Below are 26,559 nucleotides of genomic sequence, written 5' to 3'. Positions count from 1 at the left end.
AGGTTCCCTCACCCTCAGGAGAGCAGAGCCAGAGCCCTCTCATTCTGCTGGGCAAGACTGAGGGCAGCCAGCCTAGGGCAGGGTTACCATGAGTGACAGGCCAGGAAACAATCAGAGAACTTCCACAACATCACTGAATAGTGAACTCTGTAGTTTGTATGCAAGTCCTATAAAATGAGCCCACGTCTGCTTTACCAACTTGGGTGTTATATTAAAAATTTTATTATCTAATCCAAATGAGATGTGTTCCTCCACTGAGGAAATCATTGGAATTTGAAAGCTTAAAATGATAAACTGTCTGCAAAAATATGGCAATAAACACAAGCTTCAAAACTTAACTTCCATTATGTGTCTCTACCTGATAATTATGCTAAAAGAAAACTAAAATAAAACTCTGCGAAACCAGTTATTGATTTGTAATAAAATTCACTTTAATACCAATTAATTCACCTTGCTGTATATTAAATAAGGAATTGCTATTACTTCTCCAGGTTTTAATATGCAAAGCATAATCATGTGCAACAAAGTGTTCTTCTGAGAGCAAGACATGAAGAGGCTGCTCTGCAATCCCACACGGCACCAGGCTGCAGTAGAACTGGGAATTCTGAGGGAATATCATTAGTGGGAGAGCAGATGTCACCTAAGCTTTAAGTTCCACATCAGTTCCAGTGGTATTTGTTTTTCAAGCTGTATCTCACAAGCATAAAAAGAGAGTAAATATTTAAAAAAAAAAAAAAAAAAAAAAAAAAAAAAAAAAAAAGAAACCTAACTTGAAATTTAGCTTGGTTCAGAAGCTGTACTCAGCTGTTAAAGCACAATATTCAGACTGGAGCAAACAGAAATGTGTAACATCTATGGATAGAAATAATAGACCTGTTGGTATTTCCATCGTTATTCAGAACACCGAGCCCTGAGGAGTATTTGCAGCTCTTTTCAAAGGAAAGGTCAATCTTCCAAGTTAGACATCATTTTGTTATTAAAAACTAACAAATCAAACCTAGAAAAGCAAAAAAAAATCTGTACACACAGGAATACAGATATGGGGAGACTGGACAGAAAATGCAATATTATTAGAGGCAGGAAGTAGAAGTAATGAAACCTTTACACAATCCTTTTCAGCTGTAGAATGAAATACCCAGGCACAAAACTGAAAGCCTTTTTATTACCTAAAAAAAAAATCGTTATATCAAAAAAGGGGCTTAGAAATGTTGGATGAACGTGAAAAAAGTGTGTATAAATTGTCAGTCTTCAAACTAAACTCTAACTGTTATATGAGAGACAGAAGCACTTGGTTTGTCAGTAATTTACAAACACACTCTCAGCATAAATAGAATCCAATGCCAAGGCTTTCTTAGATACTTAAATCCTAATTGCAGGAGTATCTCCCTCCCTCTATCTCCCAAGATTCCCAGTGAAAAGGAAATAAAAAATGCTTTATGGTGCACATCTAAGCAATAGCAAGTTTAAGATCATAAAATACTTCTCTAGCAGATGTTTTCCTACTCCAGGTCTTTCAGGTTTAAAATGAAGAATAAAACTTTTTCAAATCAAGAGAGATAAAAATAAAGGTTTGGGATGCTGCCACCAGTATTTACCTTCCATGGACATCCTGACCCTGATTACCATTTTCTACCTCCAGCATGAGGAAGGCTTATCACATGTGTCTAATGGAACAAACCCAACGCAAATAATAAATAGAAATAACAAGGAAAACAACACACAAAAACCCCCTAACCCATTTTGCCTTCAGAAAGAGCTTTAAAACCATCAAAATTGTGTGTGCACTCATGCCCTCTGCATCGTGCTACCAATGCAGGGTACCTTACAACTTGACAAAGCTCATTTCTAGCACTCCCATTATGCATTTTCATCATTCCACTAGATTCATATTTTTACAGCCTGCTACATTCACATTTGTGGCACTACAAATATGTATCTTCACTGTTCTGCTGTGGTGGACTTGCTTTTATGCCTTCAGCAACTCATTTGGCTTGAGGTAACCAACCACCAGAATTTCAAAAGGAGACTTAAAGGAGTTACCAAAAAAAAAAAAAAAAAGAAAAATCCCCTCCTTGCCATTTTCTCACTGCATTTATTATTTTCTTTAGATTTGCTATCACTTCAAACTCTTCTGGGAAAGGCAAGATTAATTTTAATGTAAAAACCAAGAAAATTTGCCTGCAGTTCTCAAGCAAAGGCAAAGCAAACCTGTACAGGCACACAAACACACCCATAAATATGCACAGATCTGTCACCTATTATACACATACAGATGGGTTATACAGATATGCTGCTAAAACACGTTAATAGAACTTCAGACTGCAGCAGCCAAAGATGCACCAAAATAAGCAAACAAGTACAGAAAGGCTTTTCTGGCAATGGGACCTTTCATTTCCTCACTCACCTCTTCCAAATCCTCGCTGACCCACAGAGGGATGGGGGTCCCCCAGTAGCGGTTCCGAGAGATGGCCCAGTCCCGGGCATCCTTCAGCCAGTTCCCAAAGCGCTTCTCCCTCACAAAATCTGGAACCCTGTGCCAAAAATAACAAAAGGATTAATATGGCACTATGCTCCACTTAGCTGGTAAGAATTGGTTACATATTCAATTTCATCCATCAAAAAAGTTCATTTCAGCATTGATATGACTTAAAGCAGTGTTACAGCACTGGCTGCTGCAAGGCCTGTGGAGGTGCTGCCAAAAAACACAACGGTGCCTTCTTCTGATGCCCAGTAAGCTACAGAAGTGAACAACACCATGCTTATTTTACTATAAAGTAACTCAGGAAAACATGTGCAACATAGAATAGATTCATTAGGGCTGAAACAATGGCCAAAAGTCCTCAGGACAGTCCAACAGTGGAGGATTATGGCTAAGGGTGATCACAACACAACTATTTAAATTACATATAGAAAATGGAACAGCCACCGATTTTGGTGTTGAATGATATTCCCAAGAGTAAAAAGCCTGGAGCAATAACGTGAAAAGGCACTTTGGATTATGTGTGGGCATCCAGGTACATGCACATTACTCAGGTTGATAGATCATACAAAAAATCCTTTCCAAGCTGTTGATCATCTCACTTTGAATTACCCAGTTAAGAAACAAAACATGCCCCCCAACCACAGAACCCTATCAATGCTTGCTAAAACCTCATTTTGAGCACTAATGGGCACTGAGGGATGTTAAAGACAAGTTTTCATTGTGTGAAAGTGTCTTAGAGCTCAAAGGTTAACGCCAGAACCCCATGCCCTGCAAGGTTCCTGGTTGTGCTAAGTGGCCTGGTGGTTTGATTAGAACCATTAGTTTTTTCTCAGGATGTAAACAATTAACTATTTATCCAATGATTATGTGCAGATGAAGAAAAGCAATGGGTTTTATGGTCAACAATATGCTCCCTTCTTGCCTAAAGGTGCATTTAAAAAGACCAAACTCAAATGAAACTCAGAAAGAGCAACCTCAAGACACTGTCAGAAACACAGAAGCTGTGAATGAGCAGCTCACAACAATAAAGGAGCTCTGGAACAGTTACTGAGCAAACCATGGCAAGTTTTGCTGGGTTTGTTTTTCCAGTCTAAGAAGGCCCTTCCCAAAGTCTGAGCTGGATTAGGAGAGCCACAGTTTCTAAAGGGGGAGCAGCCAAGCTACAAAGCACAGAGGGTCTCTTCCATCTTTCTGTCTGAAGCTCTCGGTCCTCTTGTCAAGTATTTCTTTTTGAAGATTTTTAATCACAGATCAGTCCCAAGAGTAACAAAGATGAAAGGTTCCTTTACAGGAAAAATTAAAAGAATGGATTCACATGACACATTGAGGTAGGATTTGGCCCAGCAGCAGGAGGTTTATGAAATAAGTGTGAACAAAAAAAAAAGCAAACTATTGATGAAAAGAAAAGCTACTGGCTTTTAAAAGTTTTACCCATGATGAAGCCATGTGGAGATCTAAAGGCTTCGTGATGCCAATGTTGTCTCAAGTGGATAAAAACTACCCTTAAAAGCCTCACCAAATATCAGCCTGAAGTTCCACAGCTTCCCTCGCTATTTCTGGAGTTACTTTCAGCTGCAAAGTTGTCTCTCCTGTAACACTTCTTGAACAAAAATCTAATATAAAAAAATTTTAAACAAACTCAATGACTCATGTTTCACATGACATCTGTAGCCCTGCTTTGAAATTTAGAAATGTATACAGGCTTTCCCGATTTGGTTCAGCGTGGGACTCGTTACTATTAACTTTCTGTGGTGACCTTAGGAGACCCTCTCTCCAAACACAAGTGGAAACTGTACAAAGTTCATTAGCATTTGCCCAACATTCCACTAATGTGGAAAACTTCTCTTTACATCACTCCTAAACTAGTTTCCATTTTTCAGAAGTTGTTAGACACTGATTAGCTGAAATTATTAGTCCCATTTAACATAGCTAGAGGCTGAGACAATCCCCCAATGACATTAAAATGCTAAGAGTTTCAACTCTGCCTCCTCAAAACACACATGAAAAATTAATTTTATCCCCAAAGTGGACATTAACCACAAAAATGTATGTGGTGTGATCTCTCTCTCTGAGCTATGAAAGCATGTAATTTACCTCTTCTGGTAAAATTGTCTGACCCTGCTGCCAGTTTTCAGTGGAACATAAAACACAAACCACTTCATCTCCTATGAGCCACATTTGCAACAATGATCTATGGCTCTGTAGAGGGACAACACAGGAATAACACTGACACAGCCATCAAATCAAATAGAAAGAGTTTGTGTCTCACACACATTCTGAGCCCATCACTCAAAGGAAGTGTTACTTAAAGCAGTTGGGTTTTGCCACTGCAGAGATGCTGCCCATGGGTGCTGCCCAAGGGCAGACATAGCCTCCAGCTGGGATCAAGCTGGAAAAGGGATCTAGAGCAGGAACAGCCATGCCAGGCGCAGTCCTTCAAGTCTGGAGCCCATTTCTTCTACTTATTCTCACTCGATTTAGCTCCAGATATCTCAGTTTAAACACTTACCTACATATCATAAGGGGAAAAAATAAAATCAGAGGTACCTTCTACTTAAATATTTGATTAGGCTGTGAAAAAAAGAGCATCCTCAATGGTGCTGTTACTAACACCTGATCTTTATTTACAGCAGTTCCAGGCTAGTGTTCTTATAGAGGTTTTTTAGTTTCTTTTAATCCTACTCTTAGGTATTTTCTTGGTATAGCTCACCTGTTAAATTTTCATTAAGACACCATCTTGCCACAGGCATGTATTAGTTGAGGAAGCATTTTTTTACTTTTCCATCTACACAAAGCAGCTGGAAGATAAATGAAAAACCCTCTCCCAATATGCCAGTGCAATGTTTTTCATGTTTAATCTCACATCCATCATGAGCCCCCTTCAGCTTGAAAGCACAAATCTCAGGTTCCTGCTGAATGACCACTGAGTTTGCAGTTGGGTGTGACCAGAAGGTGCCCAGTTCTACCCGTTCAGAGCCCCCTGGACTGGCACTGGACACCTTCACTTCTCAGAAAAGATCAAGCCCCAGCTCCCAACAGTTCCATGGGGCTGCAAAATCAAAAGCAGCCACGTCTCTCCTGAAGCCATCGTGCTGCAGCTCCTCAAACTGAGCTGTGAGAAACAGGATTTTTTTATTTCCCAACTGGCCTACAATGTGTTTGACCTTCAAATTTCTCTGCAAAATGACACAGATAGGATTTCATACTTCTTTCTCTGACACTTAGCAAGGTTAAGGAGACTGCTGTCTCAGCAGGTCAGGGAGCTCTTGATTCATGGGTGTGGAACAGTGTGGGACAATTGCAATTTCTCCTCTTGGCACCCAGGACAGGGCACTAAATAAACTTCAGGATGCAGACACTGCAGCAGCTGGAAAGCTAAGGGAACTGAACTTCATAACACAAAGGAATAAATATTGCTTTGCCAAATCATATATTGGGAAGATGTTGAATCAAAGTACATCAGCTCCGACGTGTTTGAATGCTCATGTCTATCTTACTTTCCCAACATCAAAACTCTATCATACAAGTTAGAGATAATAAAAATTATTCATTTGCTGCAAATTTCCATGTCCATTTTTGACTGACTGTTCCTATTTTTGAAGCAGATGTGGGGTTTTGCTAAATTCATGCATTGCTAAGTCCTCTGCACAGTCAACTCCCACATCCTTTCTTGGTAGCTACTCATTTTCTTAGTGTCTAAAATAAAAATTCCATTTGACAAGCCAAAAAACCCCATGAAGAGCACAGCAAAACCCAGCCTTTTAACAACATTTATTAACTTATTACAACAGGAACCATCTACTTTGCTTTCTAAGTCTATGCACCACTCAGCACCCAAGTCACATGAGCAATGTGGGCATGGATTTGAAAATGGCAATTAGAGACCACCTTCAATCCCAGAGCAGGATTGGGTCTGCTGACAGTGAGCTACCATGGGCTGAGCCCAGCACCAATAAATACTCAAGGAACAGCATCAATTAAAATAAATAAATTTGCTTTCTGACTTGTCTCCAGAGGAAAAATGTACAGGATGCAAATAAAAAAATATTCTAAATTATTACATAATCCAGAAGAAAACTTATTAAAAGGATTAAGACATCTGTTCCTTTTCTGTATATATATTTTGAAGCATATTTCTTGTGCTCGTAACACAATCGCAAATAGTGAACTTGGCTTATTATTCCATCTGAGAGCTCAGATGTACTCTGAGCTGCCTCACCGTGCCCCAGTCACAGGGTGCAGGAACTGTCTCAAAGCAGCACCATCCCTCTTTTCTGTAAACACAAACAGCATTGCCAAAATAAAACACTGCCCCTGCACAAGCCTCGTGTTTTATCATCATTAAAAGCTGTTTAAGATACTGCATAAAGACAGACTAATCCTTTCTCACTCTTCATCGTTCTTCTCACCAGTTAACTTTATTCACAATATTCTCTGCAAAACCACAGCACCTTTATCTATTGGGTATGATTTACTTCATAATTGCTAATTAAAGGAGTTAAGACTATAAAGCTGATACACAAAACAATACCTTGAGTAGTGTGATGTAGGGAACCTACAGATAAAGAACTCTTAATACAGCTTTGGTTCTGAGAGGATGGTCCCAGATCTGTCCTGTCCTTTGGCAAGCTGGTAACTTTTTAAGTGCCACCTGAAATCAGGAATCAGTTTTAAGTCTGGAAAAGAGAAAGTTACTATTCCAGAAGACAGCTGAGTTGTTACCGGCAACACCAAATGTGATGAAGTAGTTATTCTCTGTCATCTAACTGAATATGTACAGATTTATTTAAATTCCTAGCATACCAACTGGGGGGTTTATTTTAGGTGTAGAATTTGGCTTTCTTTTTTAAACATTAACCAACCCTTAGAAGACAAAGGCTTAAATTCCATTATGTTAATTTACTCTAATAACAAGCCTCCTTCAACATGCCCTCAAATTGATTTTTAATGGTTTTTAATTCAAGGAGATAAAATAAGCAACTATTCATGCCCTTTTGACACTTTAATTAGCGCCAATCTATATCATGGACCTAATTAAACATGGGGGGAGGCAGGAGGGAGGAGAGGGGAAGGGAGGAAAGGTCAGTGTGTGCCAGGCAGAATTTCCACTGCAGCAGCCTCTGCTCCTCAGCCTGGGAAAGCTGCTGGAATGGTGCAACCCCACGCACCCCACACAAGCCTGGGCTATCTCCACCGCTGCATTTTCTGTTAATGTGCAGCTTACAGGGGCTAAATGAACAGGGGCTTTCAATCATTTTGATCTCCCAATGTTTCTCTTCCCTCTTTTCTCCTGGTTCCCATGGCAACCACCACGTTGTGGTGTGACTGCAATGCTGCTGCAGACGCATCCCCGTCACCCGGACACAGCGGCGCAGCCCTGACCTCCAGTTCTGGCACACGCTCCCACTAAAAACCCTGCTCTATCTCCCTTGTAGGACCCAGGCACCCTGCTAATTGCTGTTAAAATTCCTCATCTTATCAACAATCCCTGCAGCCCGAAGCCAGGGAGAAGTGAAGCTTCCACTTCTCTCCACACAATTTCCTTGGGAATATTCTAACATTTACTGTCACAAAGTACTTTTGTAGGGCATCAGCACTCAGGATCCATCTCAATCCACATTCAGGATCCATTTCAATCCACATATATAAATACATTTGCATTCCCGTGACAGTGGCAGACATTCAACACACTGCTCACGTCACAGATTTATCAGCTGCCCAAGAAAACAGTGCTGGAGTTGCTTAGTGAACTGACATTTGGGATGTTTATTTCCTAAGCTTTGCCTTGAAGCAAAAAATAAGCTTTCAGTGACCCCTCAGTGGAACTGAAAAGGTACCTCTGCATTCATGGCATCATCAGCAATCTCTGCACAAGAGGCTCAAAGAGGAAACAGCAAAATTAAGGTGCAGCAGAACATAAGCCATCAAAATCCAGTGAACAAGCCTCCAAATTCACTTCTAATCCTCAACCATGTCTGATAACAGACAGTAATAAAACCTTCTCTAAATTAGACAAACACAAGGCTAGCCCTGCAGCAATTTTTTTCACCTCCTGCTGTAGGCAATGCCACTAACTTGGATTTTTCCTCGGGAAATGTTGCCATCTAGTGACTCCACGTTGCTGTACATATCACAATTGTTACTAGAGGGAGGATCTCATTTGTATTCACGATTCCCCAGCAAGAAAAGTGTGACTGATGACTCAAAAGGAAGAGTTACAACTGCATGGTGATACTAAAGAAAAGAAAAAAATGAAAAAAATCTACACACACCATGCATTTGAAACTGTTCAGATGAAATGTATTAATATTAACAAACTAAGAAAGAAAATGTCCTATGAGACTTCCTAGAAAAAATAAACAGCAAAAGGAGGAAAAAGGACTCACTGGATTTTTGCCACTGCTCTACAGTTCTGTTATGATTTAAAATTCTGTTGCCCTGCTACAGACTCAGATTCCTCATCTGAGCAAAAATGACAAGGTTAGTAAAATAAACATTTGCTTTCTATTGCAGATGGGATCCACAGCCCATCCCCTGCACAGCCTCAGGGTTTCTGACACAAACAGGCATCATTCCTGATCACATCTCACCTTTCCACAGGTGGGAAACAGTTTTGTGGTCAAAGATGAAAATGACCAGGATCAAAAGCTTCTCCAAAGATTGATGTGCTCGACTGACACAGAAGACATTTGGGCTCACACAGGAGCTGCAGGGAGCGCGTGCAAAACTCACACTTTAACTTCACTCACAGCAAATGTGTTGTGGGTGGCATTTCCAGCAAGAACTAACAGCTTAAGTGATGGAAGTCAGGAAAATAATACCTTCAACCATACATCAAGCTCTTTATTACAACATCTGAATTCTTCAATGGTGAGAAGATGCCAGAACAAAAGGTTTGGCTTCTTTGAAGTCCCTGTCTTCCATCACTGCTTTCCTTCCACTGATGCTCATTTTTCCACTACACCAAGTGCTGCACATCTTATGCAAACAATGTCAGAACTGCACAATGTCTTTAACATTAGAAACTTGGCAACAGTTAGAGGTAAATGTTTCAGGAGTTACTGAAGGAGAACTTTAAGTTAGAAAGGTTTGAAAGAAAGAAAAAAAAACCATTTCAAAGCCAATATTTAAATACAAACTACAGAGTCTTTTCTATCAGTCTGCAAGAAAAGAAATATTACATCCACTGCCAGAAGGATGAGCTACAATAGTTTGGAATCCTCATTATAAATTGTACTGATTTATTGGCTACAGCAACTTCTAAATTTTCAGCTTATACCAACTTTGAACACTGATGACAGGAACTAGTCCTACATTGTAATTATAATCTAAGGTGGCCTGGTTTAGTCTGTGGGTACATAGAAAATGCTCTTTCAACAAATCCTTCGAGAAAATGATGGTGACAACATGAAATCCAGACAGCACCTTGGTGCTGCATCCAACTCTTCTCATCAAGAGGATAGAAAGCCAAGGTCTGACAGGCCTGGATTTTACAGCAGCCAAAACTGCCCCTCTTCACCTCAAATTATAGCAGTAGTGGGTGCCTGAATGCCAAACAGAAGATAACCTTTTGAATTTAAATTTTCTTTTAAATAATCTCAGTTACACAGTAAAGAACATTCAGTAAGGGAACTTGAATTAAAGGCTGAACCACAGCCCCCTAAATGCTGTTCCAGTTGTGCATTTTCATCAACATCCAACACAAGTTAATTCCCAGTCTGACTGAAATAAGGATGGGACAGAGTAGAGAGGGTTTTTTGGCTTCTGGTTTTACAAAAATGCTGGCACATTACTCATGGAACCATTGCTGGAAGTGATAGTTAAATTCATTTTGAAAAATGAAAATAGAGTTACTGGTTTTAATAAATTTTGAATGACTGTGGCCTTGTAAGTTGGGTATTTCACTAAAAAACTAATTAGAAATGCAATCAGGTTGCACACTTTGTCCAAGTACATTTAATCTATTTCATCAGAAAGGATATCTATCGAGAGGGCAGCTATTCTTAAGGGACAATATACCCATCAGTCATTTACAGGAATAAAAAAAGCAATGCAGTCAAACCCATTTTGTAAAGGTTAATACAGTCTGAAAAGCATTTATCCCCAATTTTCTCATTTTCAGGACATGCTGAAGCCCCAGAGAGTCCAAAAATAAATTTTTAAAAAGCTACATATTATTCCTGTGACACTTTCAGAGATCAAGTCTCTTCAAAAGCAGAAAAAGTAGGTTTTGGGAAGGATGGAGTTCCCAAAATTTAAATAAATGAATACTGCAGAAGGCCAGCAGTCTCAATGCCAAACAGAACTGCCATCAATGAAGAACACAGAAAGACAACCTCAAAAACACTCCCTTATTCTTTTAAAAAGCTGGATTTTAAAAGCCAACTTTAAGTAACAAAGATTACCCAGTATTCAAATTACTATGAAATCACATACTGAAAATCCATATGATTTATTAATAAGTCTGTGAGAATACATCTCTACTTGTAGCCATATTCCCAACAAAAAGCTTCTCACAATCTCTAAGACCACATGGTTTTAAGAAGAGTCTTGAGAAATCAGCTTTATGTTCAGTTATGGAATTGTGTTTAGACTCAGGAACTGCCTGAAGGAGAAATGGTTCCTTTAATTCCAAGCATTTTGAATATTGCCAAATGATGTCACTGCCTGCTCTTCTCACCCAATCTTTGCAACAGCAGCTCCAAAATTTGCTTCTACTTGTATCCCCACTACTCAGCACTTACAAAAAGCACCACTGAAACCCCAAAGATGTGCAGGCAGGGTTCAAACTGATCAGTAATTCTTACTAATTAGTGTCTCCTGGATGAACGGAGGTCACTTAGCAGCTTCTTCTTGAAGCTCTGCTTCTGGAAAATAAAATCCATCCCATCCATTCAAGCATTTCCTTAATAGGATCATTACATTTTTTTCTCCTGTTCATGTGAAAATTAAGTATGCAGGTCTACTGTCATCCCAACAGTGAAAGCATCTTGAGAAAGCTAATTAAAGCTAAGAACAAACACTTTCACCCCCTCTCCAGCTTATTTTTCCCCCAAAGGAGGATCACAGTATGTTCTGCTATGGAAAACAGAAAGCAACACTTACTAATCTCTAAACTCTCCTGACACAGCCAGACTGGGCATGTGCTGCTTGGCAAAGCCAAGCTGCAGCATTTCTGGGCAGGCTCTATTATGGATCACTGACTTTTCCCATAGATCCCAGTATTTACAGTGCCTGTACCATGTAAGCAGTTATGCAAAAGCTGCTCATGGAGAATTTAATTGCCAGCTACTGTCCATGAAAAAAGGCAGCACAAGCTGTAATTGCTCACTGAAGGCTGAGTCACCTTCTTTAACATCATCTGAGCTGCTGACAAGAGGCAACTGTGCAGGAAGAGGGGTGGGATCCCAGCTCTCCCTACAGTCCTCATATGGAAAGACTGAATGAGGTTGTAATCTCCAAGTTTTCCCCACTTACTGGGAGGTCTCAGCCTCCCAGGCACAAGTGATTGATGAGAGGAAGGGAAATAAAAATACAGCTGACGAAGGTGCAGAAGATAAGGTGCTTTTGTTACTAACATACCACAAACCCAGGACTGACTCCCTAAAAGGCCACCAGCATGAACAGTTCCCTTTTACTGCACTTAATAATGCATTTAAGTTATCTAAAACTCATCTGCTGTTTTCTACCCAAGTTTCACACAAGTACTTTTCACATTCCCTATATACACGTAAAAAATTTAATTTTTGCCATTAGCAGAATGCTTTTATTTAAACCTGCATGACCAAGTTTACTTACAATTAAGGCAGCTGGGTTGAGCTTTTTGCAGGTGTTTGGGGGCAGGGTGGGTGTGGGTTTTTCTTCAAATGCACCTATGATGAAGTAATCAACCTTATCTGTAATAACTAGATGAAAAAACCCCCAACTTGTCTAAAAATTAATTTGGCACAATGTATACACAGCATTAAGCTGCCTATGTTCTTCTCCCAAGAGAGATATTCCCCTACACCCCCAACTCCAGGAAAAGGAATAAAACAGATTTATGCAGGAGACATTACCAGTAGCACTGGGCATTATTTTCCAGCAGCTTCTCCACCATGTGCTCCACCCTGACAAACCAGCTCGGCACAGCTTTGTAGATCAGCGGAGTATCTGACCTGCACAGGGAAGGGAATAAAACAAACAAAAGCATTTTTAAGTGCTACATTATTTATAATGTGCTCTTTAATATTTGTTTTTGCACATGACAGTCCCCCTTCCACAGATTGAGTTCACTGTTGCTGAAGTATTATCACAGTTAAAGGTTGGGCTCTGTTTGATTTGTTAACTTACATAAACTGTTACACTTATGTGAGCTACTATTTTGAAATCAAGCCTTAAAAAAACTTTTACAGCCTTCAAACCCAGTAATTCAAGGAATTTGTATAGCAAGAGCAATCATGAGAACGTTCAAACGATACTTGAATTTGAAATTTGTGCTCCTACATAGTACAACATTATGAAATTCAGTAACTATTTAAATGAGTCATATTTCAGTCTTCCACATGAGCTCATTCTGCATCTTTTTTTATGTGTATATAAGCCTGAAAATCCAGGAAACATGATGCTGTGTTTTTACTATTTGCATTTAAAAGAATAATCACAAATCATAAAGAAGTAGCAGCACCCAGAGTTAACTAGAAGAAAGTTCCATTCCCAGGAGGAGAAGGAAAGCAAGAGATCCAGATAAGCATACAGAAGAAGTTTCAAATATATCTTAACATATTCCTTACTTCAGTAAGCAATAAAAGAAAATCCATGTGGGAGGAGAGCAGTTTCACAACTTGAAACTGCTTAGAAATGGAAACACAATTGGCCAGAGCACACAGACTGAGCGATTCCCTACATTACTTAGCAAAATCAGGATCTCCAAGCATCTGTCTGCAGTGTCCCAACCCAGTCTCTGATTTATCAGTCCCATAATAACTGCTTAAGGTCTTGATTGACTGTTCAGGTATCACACATCCTTCTAAAGGATCCCGGGATCCAACAGTGGGCACAAGTCACTATAGGAGAGTTCAGACCTTTCTAATCCTTCACATCCATCCCATGATTCCAGCTTGAAGAGGGAGTAAAGCCCTAGGGGGTAGGATCTGTCTATGGGTACAGAGGAGGAGCAGCAACAACATTGAGACAAGAAGCTCATTCTCCTTTAGCATCAAGCCACCCCCCAAAATATTTCTTAAAAATACTGCTTTTGTTTAAGCCACTTTGGTCCAGAACTTGGCAATACACAAAAATTCACCAGCAAAGACCCTGAGAAACTACTGTTATCTCCCATATGCAGTCATTACTATAAACAACCAAAGTTTAATTCATTTTATTTATATCCACAGCGAGGACACATTTGAAATCCACAAACTACTGCAGATTATGATGTAAATTAAAATTGCTACTGTGCCAGCACTTGCTAAAGGTGCACCTGCCTGACCCACAAAAGAAAGAAAACCCACAGCAAAGGTTGTTCAGACCTTAAAAGCTGAACTCACAGTGCACAAAGCCCAATAATAAACAACACATTGCTTCTTTTAACACTATATTTCAAAAGATATTTCATTTTAATGATAACCTGTACGCTTCCATGTGCTTAAGTGTTAAAGTACCTATAACCTTAAAGGAAATGGTGACAGCTCAAAGTAATAATAATGTAGCTGTGTCCTAGCTATTAAATGCAAACCTACTGATGGCTTGCTACTCAAATTTAAGTCCTAACAACTAAAAAGGGAACAGTTCAGTTCACTCCTCACACAGCAGCAAGATCCCAGTAAAAGGGAAAGCATTCCCCAAGCTACAACGTGTTTTGATTTCACTGAGTATCTTGTTTCAGATGTGCTAAAGAATGATGAATTGCCATCACAAGACAAGTAACTGGAGACAAGTAGAATAAAAGCTGGTATTAAAAATTTCTCACATGGTCTTAACACATTGGAAAAGGAAGGCTGGGACAACAGTGGCACCCCAGCTCTGTGAGGAGAGAGCAGCTGACAGGTGGGGCTGGCTGCAGACAGGCCCTGGGGCACAGAATGGCTTCAGACAGGAAGGATCCACGACTGAGGGTCAAAAGCAGGGGAGCCATTTCCCAGGCTTTCAACCTAACCCTGAGGTTGTAACACCTGATAACCACTGTAAGCACCCACAGGGCTCTGTTCCACCTACGTGAAGGCAATAAGAAAGGAGAGAGGGCACAGTTTCCCTGAATATTTTTCTTCCGGCTGTATTGCCAAGCAGTGCCTCAGCAGGAGACTGCAGAGAACAAAACACTAAAATCTGCTCAAGCAGTGACACCTCACACATTTCTGCCCCTCATGACTGGTGAGAAGGTTGAGGAATCCATGTTCAACTGGATTTTGCTGTAGAATCAAATGAGAAATACCAATTGCTGGGTCTTGTTTTCCATCAACACAAGGGGAAAACCACCCAGACAGACCTAAAATCAAAGTCTGATGCTTACAAAGTTCCTGCCTAACCATTCCTCTCTGTCTCAACAAAGTTTTGCTCCCCTTACAGACAGATCCTTTAGAAACACGTAAGAAGAATCAAATCACATTACTTGTGATCTTATTCCTCAAATGATCAATAACTAAGCCCATGGTACAAAGATGCTTCTTGGCTTTGCCTTCACTGGCTTGGGCAAGACAAAAGTCCACATCTGCCAGTGGAAGAGCTTTCCAAGCCTGTTGCCAAAGGAATGGCAGGCAGGACCTGGGAGGGACACTCCAGCTGTCACATTCAACAGTTGCTGCCCAGACCACACAGACTCTCAAGATCTCACATGTGCACAGAGCAGTTTTGACCTATGTCCTCCATTTTCAGCAGTTCCAATAAAGACAAATTCTAACTGAAAACTATCTACTGAGTCCTTACCAAGCTGTTGTTTTTCTCTTTCATACTTTAAAGTTTAGTTGACAGAAAATTACTACACAGAGAAGGACCCTAATTTCATGATATGTAAAAAAAGAAGGCAAATTTCTCAACGTACCAAGGATTCAACAACTGCCTGGTTTCTGGGAAAAGCAGTAGTACATTAAGAAGAGTCTGATTTCAAAGTTTTCTTACATTAATCAAAATAACTTATAACTATGTTCAAAGTTAAGAACTACTCTTCTACTTTTAGCATATTCCAATTATGGTTTGATTTGTGATGGCAGTGAAAAGAGCTTTTCAAGTAGAATCCATTGTTCAGTTCTTCCCACCAGATAATTTGCTGCTAGGTGCTGCCTGCAACTTATCATCAATCAACAAAAATGTCAACAGAGTGGCAGGATTAAGGATCTTCTACAGAATCAGCACTTCTACATCCCTGCTTCGTCTCAGAAGGCCATGACTGGATATTTGAGCTGCTCCACAAGAAAAACACAAGCGTTGCTTGATTTTGGGGCTGCCATTTTTCAAAAACTCTCCCAAATCATCAAGGACATAACACTTGAAGAGCAATTCCCCTTCTTCCTCTAGGCAGCTGCTAGAAACAAACCAATCCCACTGTTCAAGAGCAAGCAAAGGTTATTTTTGCTATAAATTAAAGATAAATGTATCCTGCTAGAACACTTCACCTGGCAGAGTCAGAGCCAGACAGAGGGATGAGCTGAGCTCTTATCACAGTTATTTCAGTACAGGTGCTGTATACATCAGATATGACTTAAAATCTTTATGCCATTTCAGATAATTAAATTAGATATTTTATTTTAACTGTGTCTTTGCTCGTAATAAAAATTTAATACTCTACTAAAAGATTACTGAAGATTTTTTTTTTTTTTTTTTTAGTTTGACAATTGTTCGGTGATTTTTTACAATAGCAATTGTGGAAATTTCAAACCAGGGAGGACACTAATAAAAACCAGCTTCATTTCTAGATTAAATCTGTCTAGCCTGTATTCCTCTTCAACAAAACTTGTTTGTTCACTGATACTGAAGGTTCATGGAGAATTCCACAAGGAGAATTCCCACAGAGACATCCACCTAGAGATGTTTCCACATAATAAGAAACTGGTCTTATTTCAAGTAAGTCATTTTACAAGGTTAAAAAGAACTATCATTTATCATTTTAACATAAACATCTAAATACCTTCTGATATATACTAATTTGAATATAATGCAAAGGGGATCAGAAAAATCCTTTCCCACCACTCAGCTGCTTAGAAAATAACCTTTTTTTAAAAGGGGTGGTTAGTTAGGAGTTCTACACCAAAAAATGAGCAACACAAATTACAAAAACACACCCTTAAAATCATAAATAGAAAATAAATTTCAGCACTAAACTTAAATTCATCAGCTTTATTGGAAAAAAAAAATATTTACTTGATGACTAAACCAAAACTGGAGCTCTCCTAAATCAATAATCTCGGTTTGTGTTACTTTTAGTTTTGTCAGGAAAATTAAGCAAGGGAAGGGGGGAAAAGTGGGAGAAACCTGAAGAACTTCTCTGTTAGAAACCTCAGCTCTCAGGCAGGTGCAGGTCTGTGCTTACCTCCAGCAGAAGGGGTAGCTGTGCTGGAAGGTTGCACTGTGGATCAGCCGGCCCTTCTCCTTCAGGCATCTGATGATGTGCTTATCTGCATCCTAAAAACACAGCAGATTTTCCTTGGAATACACTTTTCACTCAGTCAGCTACTACAGGATTTGTCTCAGATACTCAAATTAATTTTTAAAAAAACTATGCATAACCCAGCATTTACACACACACAAAACAAGCTTCTACCAAATTTATGCATTTTCTGCAGGGGCACCGTAAAACACGAAATTTGCAAAGTTATTTGCTCTCCAAACACTGTTTATACACAGTGTCTTCAATGTGTCTCTGCTATCTGGATAAATTAAAATGTATAAATTAAATCATCAGTCCTTTTTTACCCTTAACTCTCCACATACACACAACTGTGTATAAATTCAAATTTTTTGAAGCACCAATATAAGCCAAAACCAACATTATTTAATATCTTAATGATTGAGTCTTCTAATTTTGTGATAGGAAATCACATAGTGCTTTTCACCTAATATTTAAACTTCCCAGCACCACATTCCTCCAAAGTGACTAAATTTCAGAATTTGAAGCATATTTCACAATACCTCACTAACCAACTAGGATTTACATGCTAAGCTGGAAGCAAAAGCTGTATATTGATCATTTGAAACAATCTACTGAACATACAAGTGTCAATACGACATTAAGGGGAAAAAAAATGCAAATATCTATGAGTGAAAAATTCAGCATCATAAGAAAATTTTCCAAGAGCCTTAAATTCAGATTTCTACCAGCAAGAAGCTAAAGATGAAGCCTCCAGTGTCCTCTTATTTGTCTTAATGCATAAAGCAGGAAGCCAAGATAACTGACTAAATTCTCAACTTAATTGAAAAAGACTTAAAAATCTTACATTGCATTTGTTTACATGAACATGCTTTGCTATCAAACTGTAGCAGCAGGGCTAAAACCAATTTGTTTTCTCAGGCCAGGGAATTTAAGAGGCACTCCCTACCAGGGATTTGTATCTGTAGCAATCTGGAGTTCCTGTGGGTTCCTTTTCTGGGGATTTCTCTTGCATCTACTGGCAAGTAAATTCCCACTGCAACACAGCCCACAAGTGGGGAAAACGACAGGATTTCTCCCTTCTAATGGGTCACATTACATTAACTGGCTGGGAGAAACTTAATGATGGCATCTGAGAATTCAGAGTCATCCAGAGGTGAGGGAGGCCCTGCACATGTGCCTGGAGACTCTGGACATGACATTTCCATGAGGAAAAAGCAGAAAGTGAGACTCTGGAGTAGCTGCAAACAGGATACTCCTTTTGCCTTTCACTACAGATACACAACATTACTTGCATTTCAACTTGTTCATTTCTCAGCTGCTGTAATAAACAATTCCAACCTTGTTGCAAATGTTAAAACACATTTTAATTTCTCCAGTTAACAGACACGCATAGAAAACAAACCCACTCAGAGAAAGAAAAGAAAGCTTCTGCCATACATAAAATGTATCTTGAAAAAAGTAGTCATTTACTGTCTGCAGGCCCACTGACCTTCACATACTGCCCAGCAAAGTCAGCCACTTCTGCTGTGAAGCAGCCTGATGCATCAACAGGACACACAGGCACAGAGTCCTTCTGAATGATATTAAAATCCATGCAGACCCTGTAATCATCCTGCAAAAGAGACAAGCACCAAGCTGTAAGAATACAGAATACTGGGGAAAAATCCATCCCTCGAAACAGAAATAAATATTAAACAGAAAATGTGATGACTGGACAAGAATAGCAAAATACTCAGCCTTCACTAATCCCAAATACTTATGAGAAAGTCTTGTTTTATAGGATTGTAGTTTTATTCATGCAGAAAATTATGATTTCTTCAGACTCTCACCTAGTACAGGGGATATGTGCACGTTTTTCTATGCACATCAATGCACACATACACACACACGTTTTTTATGTGTGGCTTCAGGATACCACTGCATGGCAAAGGAACTGCCAACCACTCCATCCTGCTCCTATCCCAGCCAGAGCCTGGATCTCCCCAGCTCTCCAGCCAACATGGCATTTTTCAGAAGGCAGGTTGTTTTAATCAATCTGATTCTGGCATTTCACATAAGCAATCCCATTTTCTGAATGTCTTAATGATCCAAAGCCTTTAAACCTGTATTTCTCAATCTTTTTTGGTCCATAGGCAATGCTACTGACCAAGAACCACACATGGACAGCATCATAAGTTTTTTTCCTGGCCAGTCTCCACTTAAATTTTTAATTTCCTGTACCAGTAAGAAAAAAGATAAAAAGAGAGTTGCTTCAGACTTTCCTGAACATGACTGAACAATAATGGCATCAGAGAAACACTTAAAACAAAATTAGTAGTGGGGTAGAAAAGTTCAGATTTTAACTGCAAGTCTGAAGTCAGAGTAAATCTGCACCTTATCCAGTTACAGCAATTGCTTGCAGGATACAGAGCAGGTGTTTCACAGGAGCTGCATCTAAAGCACCCTCAGCCTGACCAAGGACACCACACCAGAGCCAGTGTGTAAATGCACATCCCACAGGCCAGTGCTCCACAGCTCGCTGCCTTCTCCTTCCCTGGATCTAACCAACACACGTGAGCCAGCTCTGGAGTGCCAGGGCAGGGCTTCCAGGTCCTTTGTGTCCTCATCCTGTACCTTCAGCTCTCCCCACCATCCCTGTGGCTCCCAGCTCCCCCAAGCCAGACCTTTTGTACTTTACAAGGATGAGGCTCATCCACAGACCGGGAAGTTGGCTGCTTCATAAACTAAGGCTTTACACAGAGAAACAGCAAATCCTTTCAGCTCCAGCACTCCCTTCCTCCAGAGCACAGCTTCTTCCCCCTGCCCAGCAGCTGCAGAAAGCCATCACACATTTGTTCACCCTGCACTTGGTCACCCAGCTCCTTCAGTCAGGAGATGACGGCGATAAGCCCCTTCTCTGCCAGCCTTTCCTCAGCTGTTACTGCTGAAGGACTGGGAGCAGGCTGGGGGGTTTAAAATACGGGCCAAATGACAGAGCTGATGTCAGCCCAGATTTGGCAGTGAGCTGTTAAAGGCTTTGAAGCAGCAGCCAGCACAGACTACAAAGCCTGGCACACTCACAACCCTGCTAAGACATCACAACAAACCTTCCCCTCGGCAGCACTTCGGTCAAGAGGTGCTTCAGCTCCACTTGCAGCACTGCTGCAGCCAAGGATACACAAAGGGCTCTGCTGCTCTGCCTTTCTGCAGTCAGCTCCCTGCTTTTGAACAACAAACTCGAATGGAAGCTCTCCAGATGACCTGCCATTTGATTTAATGAAGATTTCCTTCAGAAACCACAAGGCAAGAATATATTCAGGTACATACAAGGAATCCACAAGTGCTAAGTTCAAATAACAGCTAAGACAAACATCATTTTTTACCAGGATAGGAGTTACAGTGGTCATTTTTGTACCTCAAAATCCCTCAAAAGATTACACATAGAAGTTGTAATGCACAAAATTAGTAAACAGCTCACTTATGAGAAATCAAAAGCTTTTTTATCTGAAATTTTAACAAAACAACAGAAACATGAAGTCAAAGGTTCACCTGCAGCACCTCTTAGCAAAAACCAACAACACTTTTGCAAAGTACTGAACAAAAAGTGCATCAGTAACAGATCTATGAAACTTCTGTGTCACAGTCTGAGCAGGCACTAGAAGTACTGCAAATTAAAACTTTGTATGCAAATTCAAGTGTTACTAAAGCTTTTTAAGTTGACTGCAGGTACATCTACATATGATGAAATGCCTGAGCAGCTGAATTTTAGTGTCATGTTCATCTGGAGGCACAATGAGTTTACAGCATTTTTAATACAGGTTTGTCTTGTTCTGTGAGCTTTAATTTTGATGTCTTTTGAACTGAAATAATAGAGTGCTCTGATATGGTGTGGCAGCTTCTATTTGGCAAATGCATCACACAAGACAATGAAACTACATATCCTGGAACTAAATGAAGGTGAATTTTTACTTTCAATTTTGTTGGAGGATACATTTCTAAGCTATTAGCAATACAGAACATGTATCAGTAAGCAGGATTTAAAATAAATAAATAAATAAACCCCTGACCTTCCATCTCTATTTATCAAAGGGACTCACTTATATTGACAGGAAGGAACAGAGACAAGACTCGAGGCTTGCTGTGAAGGACTCTGCTCTATTTCTTCTCCTCTGACCCTCCTGGTCCACTTATCCCTTTTCTATCCACCTTCAACACAACAGGAAGGTGCAGAGGAGCCAATTAACCAGGAAGACAATCCTGTCTGCCACCATGAACTATCTCCCTTCTTTCATCTAAGCCTGTCGAAAGGCCTACCAACAGTATTCTACACAGAGCCTACTGCATCATGAGGAAATCCTGACCTTAAACCAGGACCTTTGTGAGCTTTTCTGAACAGAAATAATCTTCTGTCAAAACTGCACTACGTGCACCCCAAAAAGAAGGCAGCAGCATTAAATGCAACAAACACTGTGCACTTTCCTTCTGAAGGCAGCAGAGCCCATTGACTCAGACCCCTGTACCAAACGTTATCTACTCAAACCTCTCCTTAGCTGATGAGTGCCAAGTTCTGTTTGTAATGTCTGTGCACTTTTTCCTGACACAATGTTTTATATTTTTTTTTCTTTGTGAGGCATTTAACTGTTACTCTCAGGTTTTTTCCTAAAAAAAAAAAAAAAATGTTTTACAAGTAATTGCTGATTTCCCAGGAGAGAGAGGGAAAAAATATTTTTTCCTCTGTTTACAAAACTCAGTGGGCTTATTAAAAAAATCAAATAAAAGAGGGCAGATAATCCTTGCTCTAAGTAGCCAGCCAACCTTTCCAACAAGCTGCTTCCAACAAGTTTAACTGGACTGTGCAAATACACAAACCACTAAGCAGCCAAGGTAAAGGTTCTTCCAGAGCTCCTTCCCTACTGGCAGTCTCTTCCTTTCCTTCCCTCCATCTCCCACAGCAAGAGCTCCTGACTCTAAACCAATTCTCACCCCTCTGGCACATCCAAGACTCAGCTCCAGGGGAGAGTCTGAGGAGCAGAAGTGTGACAGGATTTATACTCCTGAGGACACTTGACCAGCCACCACCATTTTCTTTATTAACTGCTAGCACAGCCCACTCTAATTTTCTTTATTCAGAGCTATATAAAGCTGGAACATCTTTTCATATCAACGTTCATCCTGACAAGGGAAACACCACCACAATGGATGTACCCTTCAGAAGAATGTGGGGAAAAAAGGATGGAAGAGGATGGGCTATCTCACATGAATACAAAGAGGCCTGCTGCTAATGCCAAGTTTCTGGAAATTATGACAGAGCTTGTGGTCCAGGGATTGCTAATTGCTAGGCACTGCAAGTTTTTTGAGGGCATCTTTGGATAATAGCTGAAGACAGGACACTCTACAAAAAGGACAATGAGCCTAAACTAGTGCATTTAATTCAAGTGTCTAAAAACTGAAATTATTAAATCCATAACAAATCATTCCTCTTAGCCTTAAAAAAAAGAATAGACTGAGGGAAGGGACAATAAAGACAGGAAAAAAAAGAATGGAGTGCAACAAAATCCTTTCACACCAAGGGATAAAGTCTCAGGACAAAAGCAAGAGAAAGCATTTTCTCATTCTCTAAAAGCCCAGCGAGTAATGAAATTGAAACGCTGAAGAGGGGCAGTGTGCTGAGCAGAATTGCTGTTCCCAACCAAAATTATCACTTAGCAGAGCCAGTTTTCACTGCAGTGCCACAGATCAGCCCTGCTCGAAGCTCTAACTTCAGACTTCGAGAAAAGCTGAAATCAATGACACTCAGAAGATACAGTGGTGAGTTCAGCTCACACACCACAACACAAACCAAAGCGAGGGACACGAAAATCTCCAGTCTAGCACAGGCACTAAGTGGAAGAGCTCATTAGACTACAAAGCTACATTATATTCTTACATTTTCAAGCAGCAAATGGGAAGATTGTTTAACATCTATCACCCTGAGAGAGTCCCCAGGAGCTGGAAAGCCATACAACGTGTGCTGAACAAAATTAACATTATAAATGTGTAGTTCACACTTACAGCACCAAAGTAGGGAGCCTGATGGACAACTCCTGTGCCTTCCTCCTCCTTCACATAACCATCCACTACCACAGTAAAGGCACCTTTTTCTTTGCACTGTAACACAAAAATATGGGGGGGTTACATATAGATATATATTTACACACATACAGCAAACCAGGATTTTCAAGAACCTGGCAGAGCCACAAGGCACACAAAAAAGGGAAGAACTGCATCAAAAATCAGTGACACAGTAAAATGTGACATCCCTAACATGACTTAATGACTTCCCATAGCCCAGACACCTGTGCACTTCATTTAAAGAGTGTCAAGTGTGATTAAATCTCACACCTCTCCAGAAGGCCTCCAAGTCAATTACTCTTCAAGCCACAGATCTTCACACAGTTCTGTACTTAACAGACTGCAATCAATACACTCCTGAACGTGAGGACACAACCAAGAAAGGTACAGAAGTCTTCCTGCATTTTTGTATGTCCCCTTTACCTCTTCCTTTAAATCAAAGTTTGCTTTTATAGTCACACATTTTCCTTATTTCCTCCAGAGAACGAGAGCATGGTAAATACCAACTAAAAACAGAGAGAAGAGAAAATCCAGAAAAAAATTGCTAAGAAAAGCTACGACAATTTTCAGTGTGTTCAGTATAAAGATAATGAAAAATGAAGGGTTATTTACTATTCCTTAAAACAAAAAAAAACCAAAACAAAAAAAAAAACAAAAACAAACAAAAAAAAAAAAAAAAAAAAAAAAACAACAAAAAAAACAAAAAAAAAACCAAACAAACAAACAAACAAACAAAAAAGTGCAGTCACAGCTGAACCAAATGTGTTACAAAATTATTAGGTCTGGCTTATTCTGGAGGGAGATATTTTGAGATAAGACCTCCATTCTGTATAAAAACCAAAAAATTGTAGATGCCCCATCTGCTCCTTACAAGTACAGCAAGACTCAAAAAATTTATCCGTTCCAAACCTCAGATCCACAGTCCAATTTTCCACATTCAGCCGTGTTTGACTTTCCTCTGGAAATATCAGTCCCTGCTCCCTACAGAGGTTTTCCCACCTTTGCTGACTCCTGCAGATATTTCAGAACAGAAGGTGTCACAAGTGACCAAATCTCTCACAGGAGTTCACAGCTGCCTGGCCAGCAGGGCTGTACTTCTCCTCTTTGAAAAATTTAATGGTTTTAATCCAAGTTTTTTTTTAAAAATAGAAAATTTTTCTACACCCTCTCCCTATTGCTACACATTCTTTTATCATCTGGGATGCCAGACCTAATGCAGTGCTTAAAAGCTGCACAGGACATCCAGATAAATCTGATATACCAGTAGGTTTTTAACAAAGGCTTTTAACTCTTCAGTGGAAAACATGACCATGTCTGATTGTTATCCAAAGTCAGAGTCATTCCCTTGTGAAGACAAAGCTTGTCAACTTAGGAGGCAGACAAGAGACACTCAGCAGATGAGAAAATGAGAGAATACTGCCTATTTATTAATGTGTATTGAAGTTTCTCTGCAATCTGAAATCAAACTTCTATTTATCACCCAATTTTTACTCTGAATATATTTAAAACTTAAAGGAAAAAAATATTAGAGAAAGAAGTCAATACTGTTTTTCAAACTTGCACTAGGATTTTAAGGTACCTTAATACCTTAACAAACTGGAGTTTGTTATTAGAACTTAAGATCTTTTCATAATATAAACAAGGAATACTCAGAATGGGTTTTACTTTTGTCTTTATATCCTGTATCAAACACCAAACTTGTTCATCTTACCTGAATAAAATATTCAAAGAGTGGTTTGTATTTCTTGCCTTTAAGAGCAATGCCAGGAAACCTGAGGAGAAGGATTTATAAGAACATAAATTAACAACCTGGAAATTGGTTTTTTTTCCTATTTGCTTCTTCATCTCCCTGACAGAATTTGATTTCAGAAGATGAAAAGTATTTCCTTAAGTTTGTTTCCCACCTCTGTGGTTAATGTGGACTTGGAGAAAAAACAATGTCTCTTAATGCATCTCTGCTACCAGTCATTAACTTGTACCTGATGGACTTTCAATCAATCAATGTAAATTAATAGAGGAATTAAGCATTAATGACAAGCTCTTTATGGTAAATCTGGGCAAGAATCTTCTGGATAAAACACAGTATCCATAACAACAAAGCCCTAAACCTCAGCATGTCCAAGAGAACTAAACAGTGATCCGAAACACCTGAAGTTTTATGTGCAGCAGATTGTGACACAGGGTATTGCAGCCTTTAAAGCTCAGATGCCTCATTCCTTATTCTAGAACTGGGCATCCAAACTCTCCACAGGCATCTCAGGGAATGATCCAACACAGACAGGACTGGCTGAGGAACCAGCTGAGTCAGACAAGAAATGTAAGGCAGAGATGGAGCCTGCAGGTCTGGCTCCCTTCAGGCTTCTGACAGCAGCTGACAAAGACAGTGATTAGGTTGGGATTTGCAGCTCAGAACTCTCCTGAAAGTGCTTAAATCATCCAATTTCAGGGGAAAAAATCCAGCTAAAACATATCTTAATCTAATAGATGGGCTGGATCTCCGACTGTGTCACAGCTGTGGTCTCTCCCTACGCTCCCCTTGATCTACAACTTCCAAACAATGGTCAAACCATAAAACACTTGACTCCTTCAAAGTGGGGGACCCTTCAAAGCTGTTGCACTGCACAGAAAGGACCTCGAGCAGCATTTACTGCCAAGTTCAAGAGCATGACTCCTCAGCCCAGCACACACAATATCCTCTAGGAAAAGGGGAGACTTCTATTTTAAGCCACGGCTTTGCAGATGGTTTATATGTTTTTATATTACAAACAGCCTTAGGAATGTTTGAGGTGCTTAATCAGGATCAGATGAGAGCAAAGCATCCCAGTGCTCAGCCACACAGATGTGGGAATGTGAAGCACCAGAATTGGCTTTAAAAAAAAACCAGCAGTATTTATAGTCTTATTTAACACAAGTCAGAGAAAGGTAAAGGTTGTGGATCACATTCCTGATTTTCATTTTGGCATCTGAAATACTTTGTTTGTCAAAGTCCTGAACTTCAGCCTGAAAATTTATACAATGGTGCCTTCTTGTGACCTAAGTTATAGTGGTAAGACTCATCTAAAATCACTGCAGCAATCCTTCACTCCCAGGAGATCAGGAATCTCTGGTTTGGATTCTTTAGAATCCAAAAAGAGACAACAAGGGAAAACAGTGCAAAGAAATTAAATGTTTAATATGCCAAACGACTGAAGTGTAACAAAAGAGGAGGAAGATTCTCAACAGTCACGTCCTATCTACCACTGCTAAATAAAACAAGAAGCCACTCAATGGCCAAAATTGGGGTAATACACCCAGACCAATTCATCAATGCAAAGCAGCCAAGTTCAGGGGACTTCAGACACTGAACATTTTCAATGAGACCATTCCCTGCCCTCAGCCTGATGTCTGATACAGATTAAGTTGCATAAATTTCTCCCTCAAGGGC

General features: G+C 39.8%; 1 protein-coding gene across 4 annotated transcripts in view; it reads right to left on the bottom strand.

Moving 5' to 3' along the window:
* IARS1 (isoleucyl-tRNA synthetase 1) overlaps window positions 1–26,559 on the bottom strand; it is an 89,401-nt gene that overhangs the window by 40,411 nt on the left and 22,431 nt on the right. For all 4 annotated transcript variants that reach the window (XM_048315417.1, XM_048315416.1, XM_048315414.1 and 1 more), the window contains exons 10-15: window positions 24,847–24,907; window positions 23,076–23,171; window positions 18,535–18,657; window positions 16,986–17,077; window positions 12,541–12,639; window positions 2,405–2,531 (exon numbers count right to left, since the gene is read on the bottom strand). In XM_048315417.1, the coding sequence (XP_048171374.1) occupies window positions 2,405–2,531; window positions 12,541–12,639; window positions 16,986–17,077; window positions 18,535–18,657; window positions 23,076–23,171; window positions 24,847–24,907 (598 nt within the window). The remainder of the gene's footprint in view (window positions 1–2,404; window positions 2,532–12,540; window positions 12,640–16,985; window positions 17,078–18,534; window positions 18,658–23,075; window positions 23,172–24,846; window positions 24,908–26,559) is intronic.

Source organism: Corvus hawaiiensis, chromosome 11 (assembly GCF_020740725.1).
Source record: "Corvus hawaiiensis isolate bCorHaw1 chromosome 11, bCorHaw1.pri.cur, whole genome shotgun sequence".
Lineage (NCBI taxonomy): Eukaryota > Metazoa > Chordata > Aves > Passeriformes > Corvidae > Corvus > Corvus hawaiiensis.
This window is presented reverse-complemented; position numbering and strand designations above follow the sequence as displayed.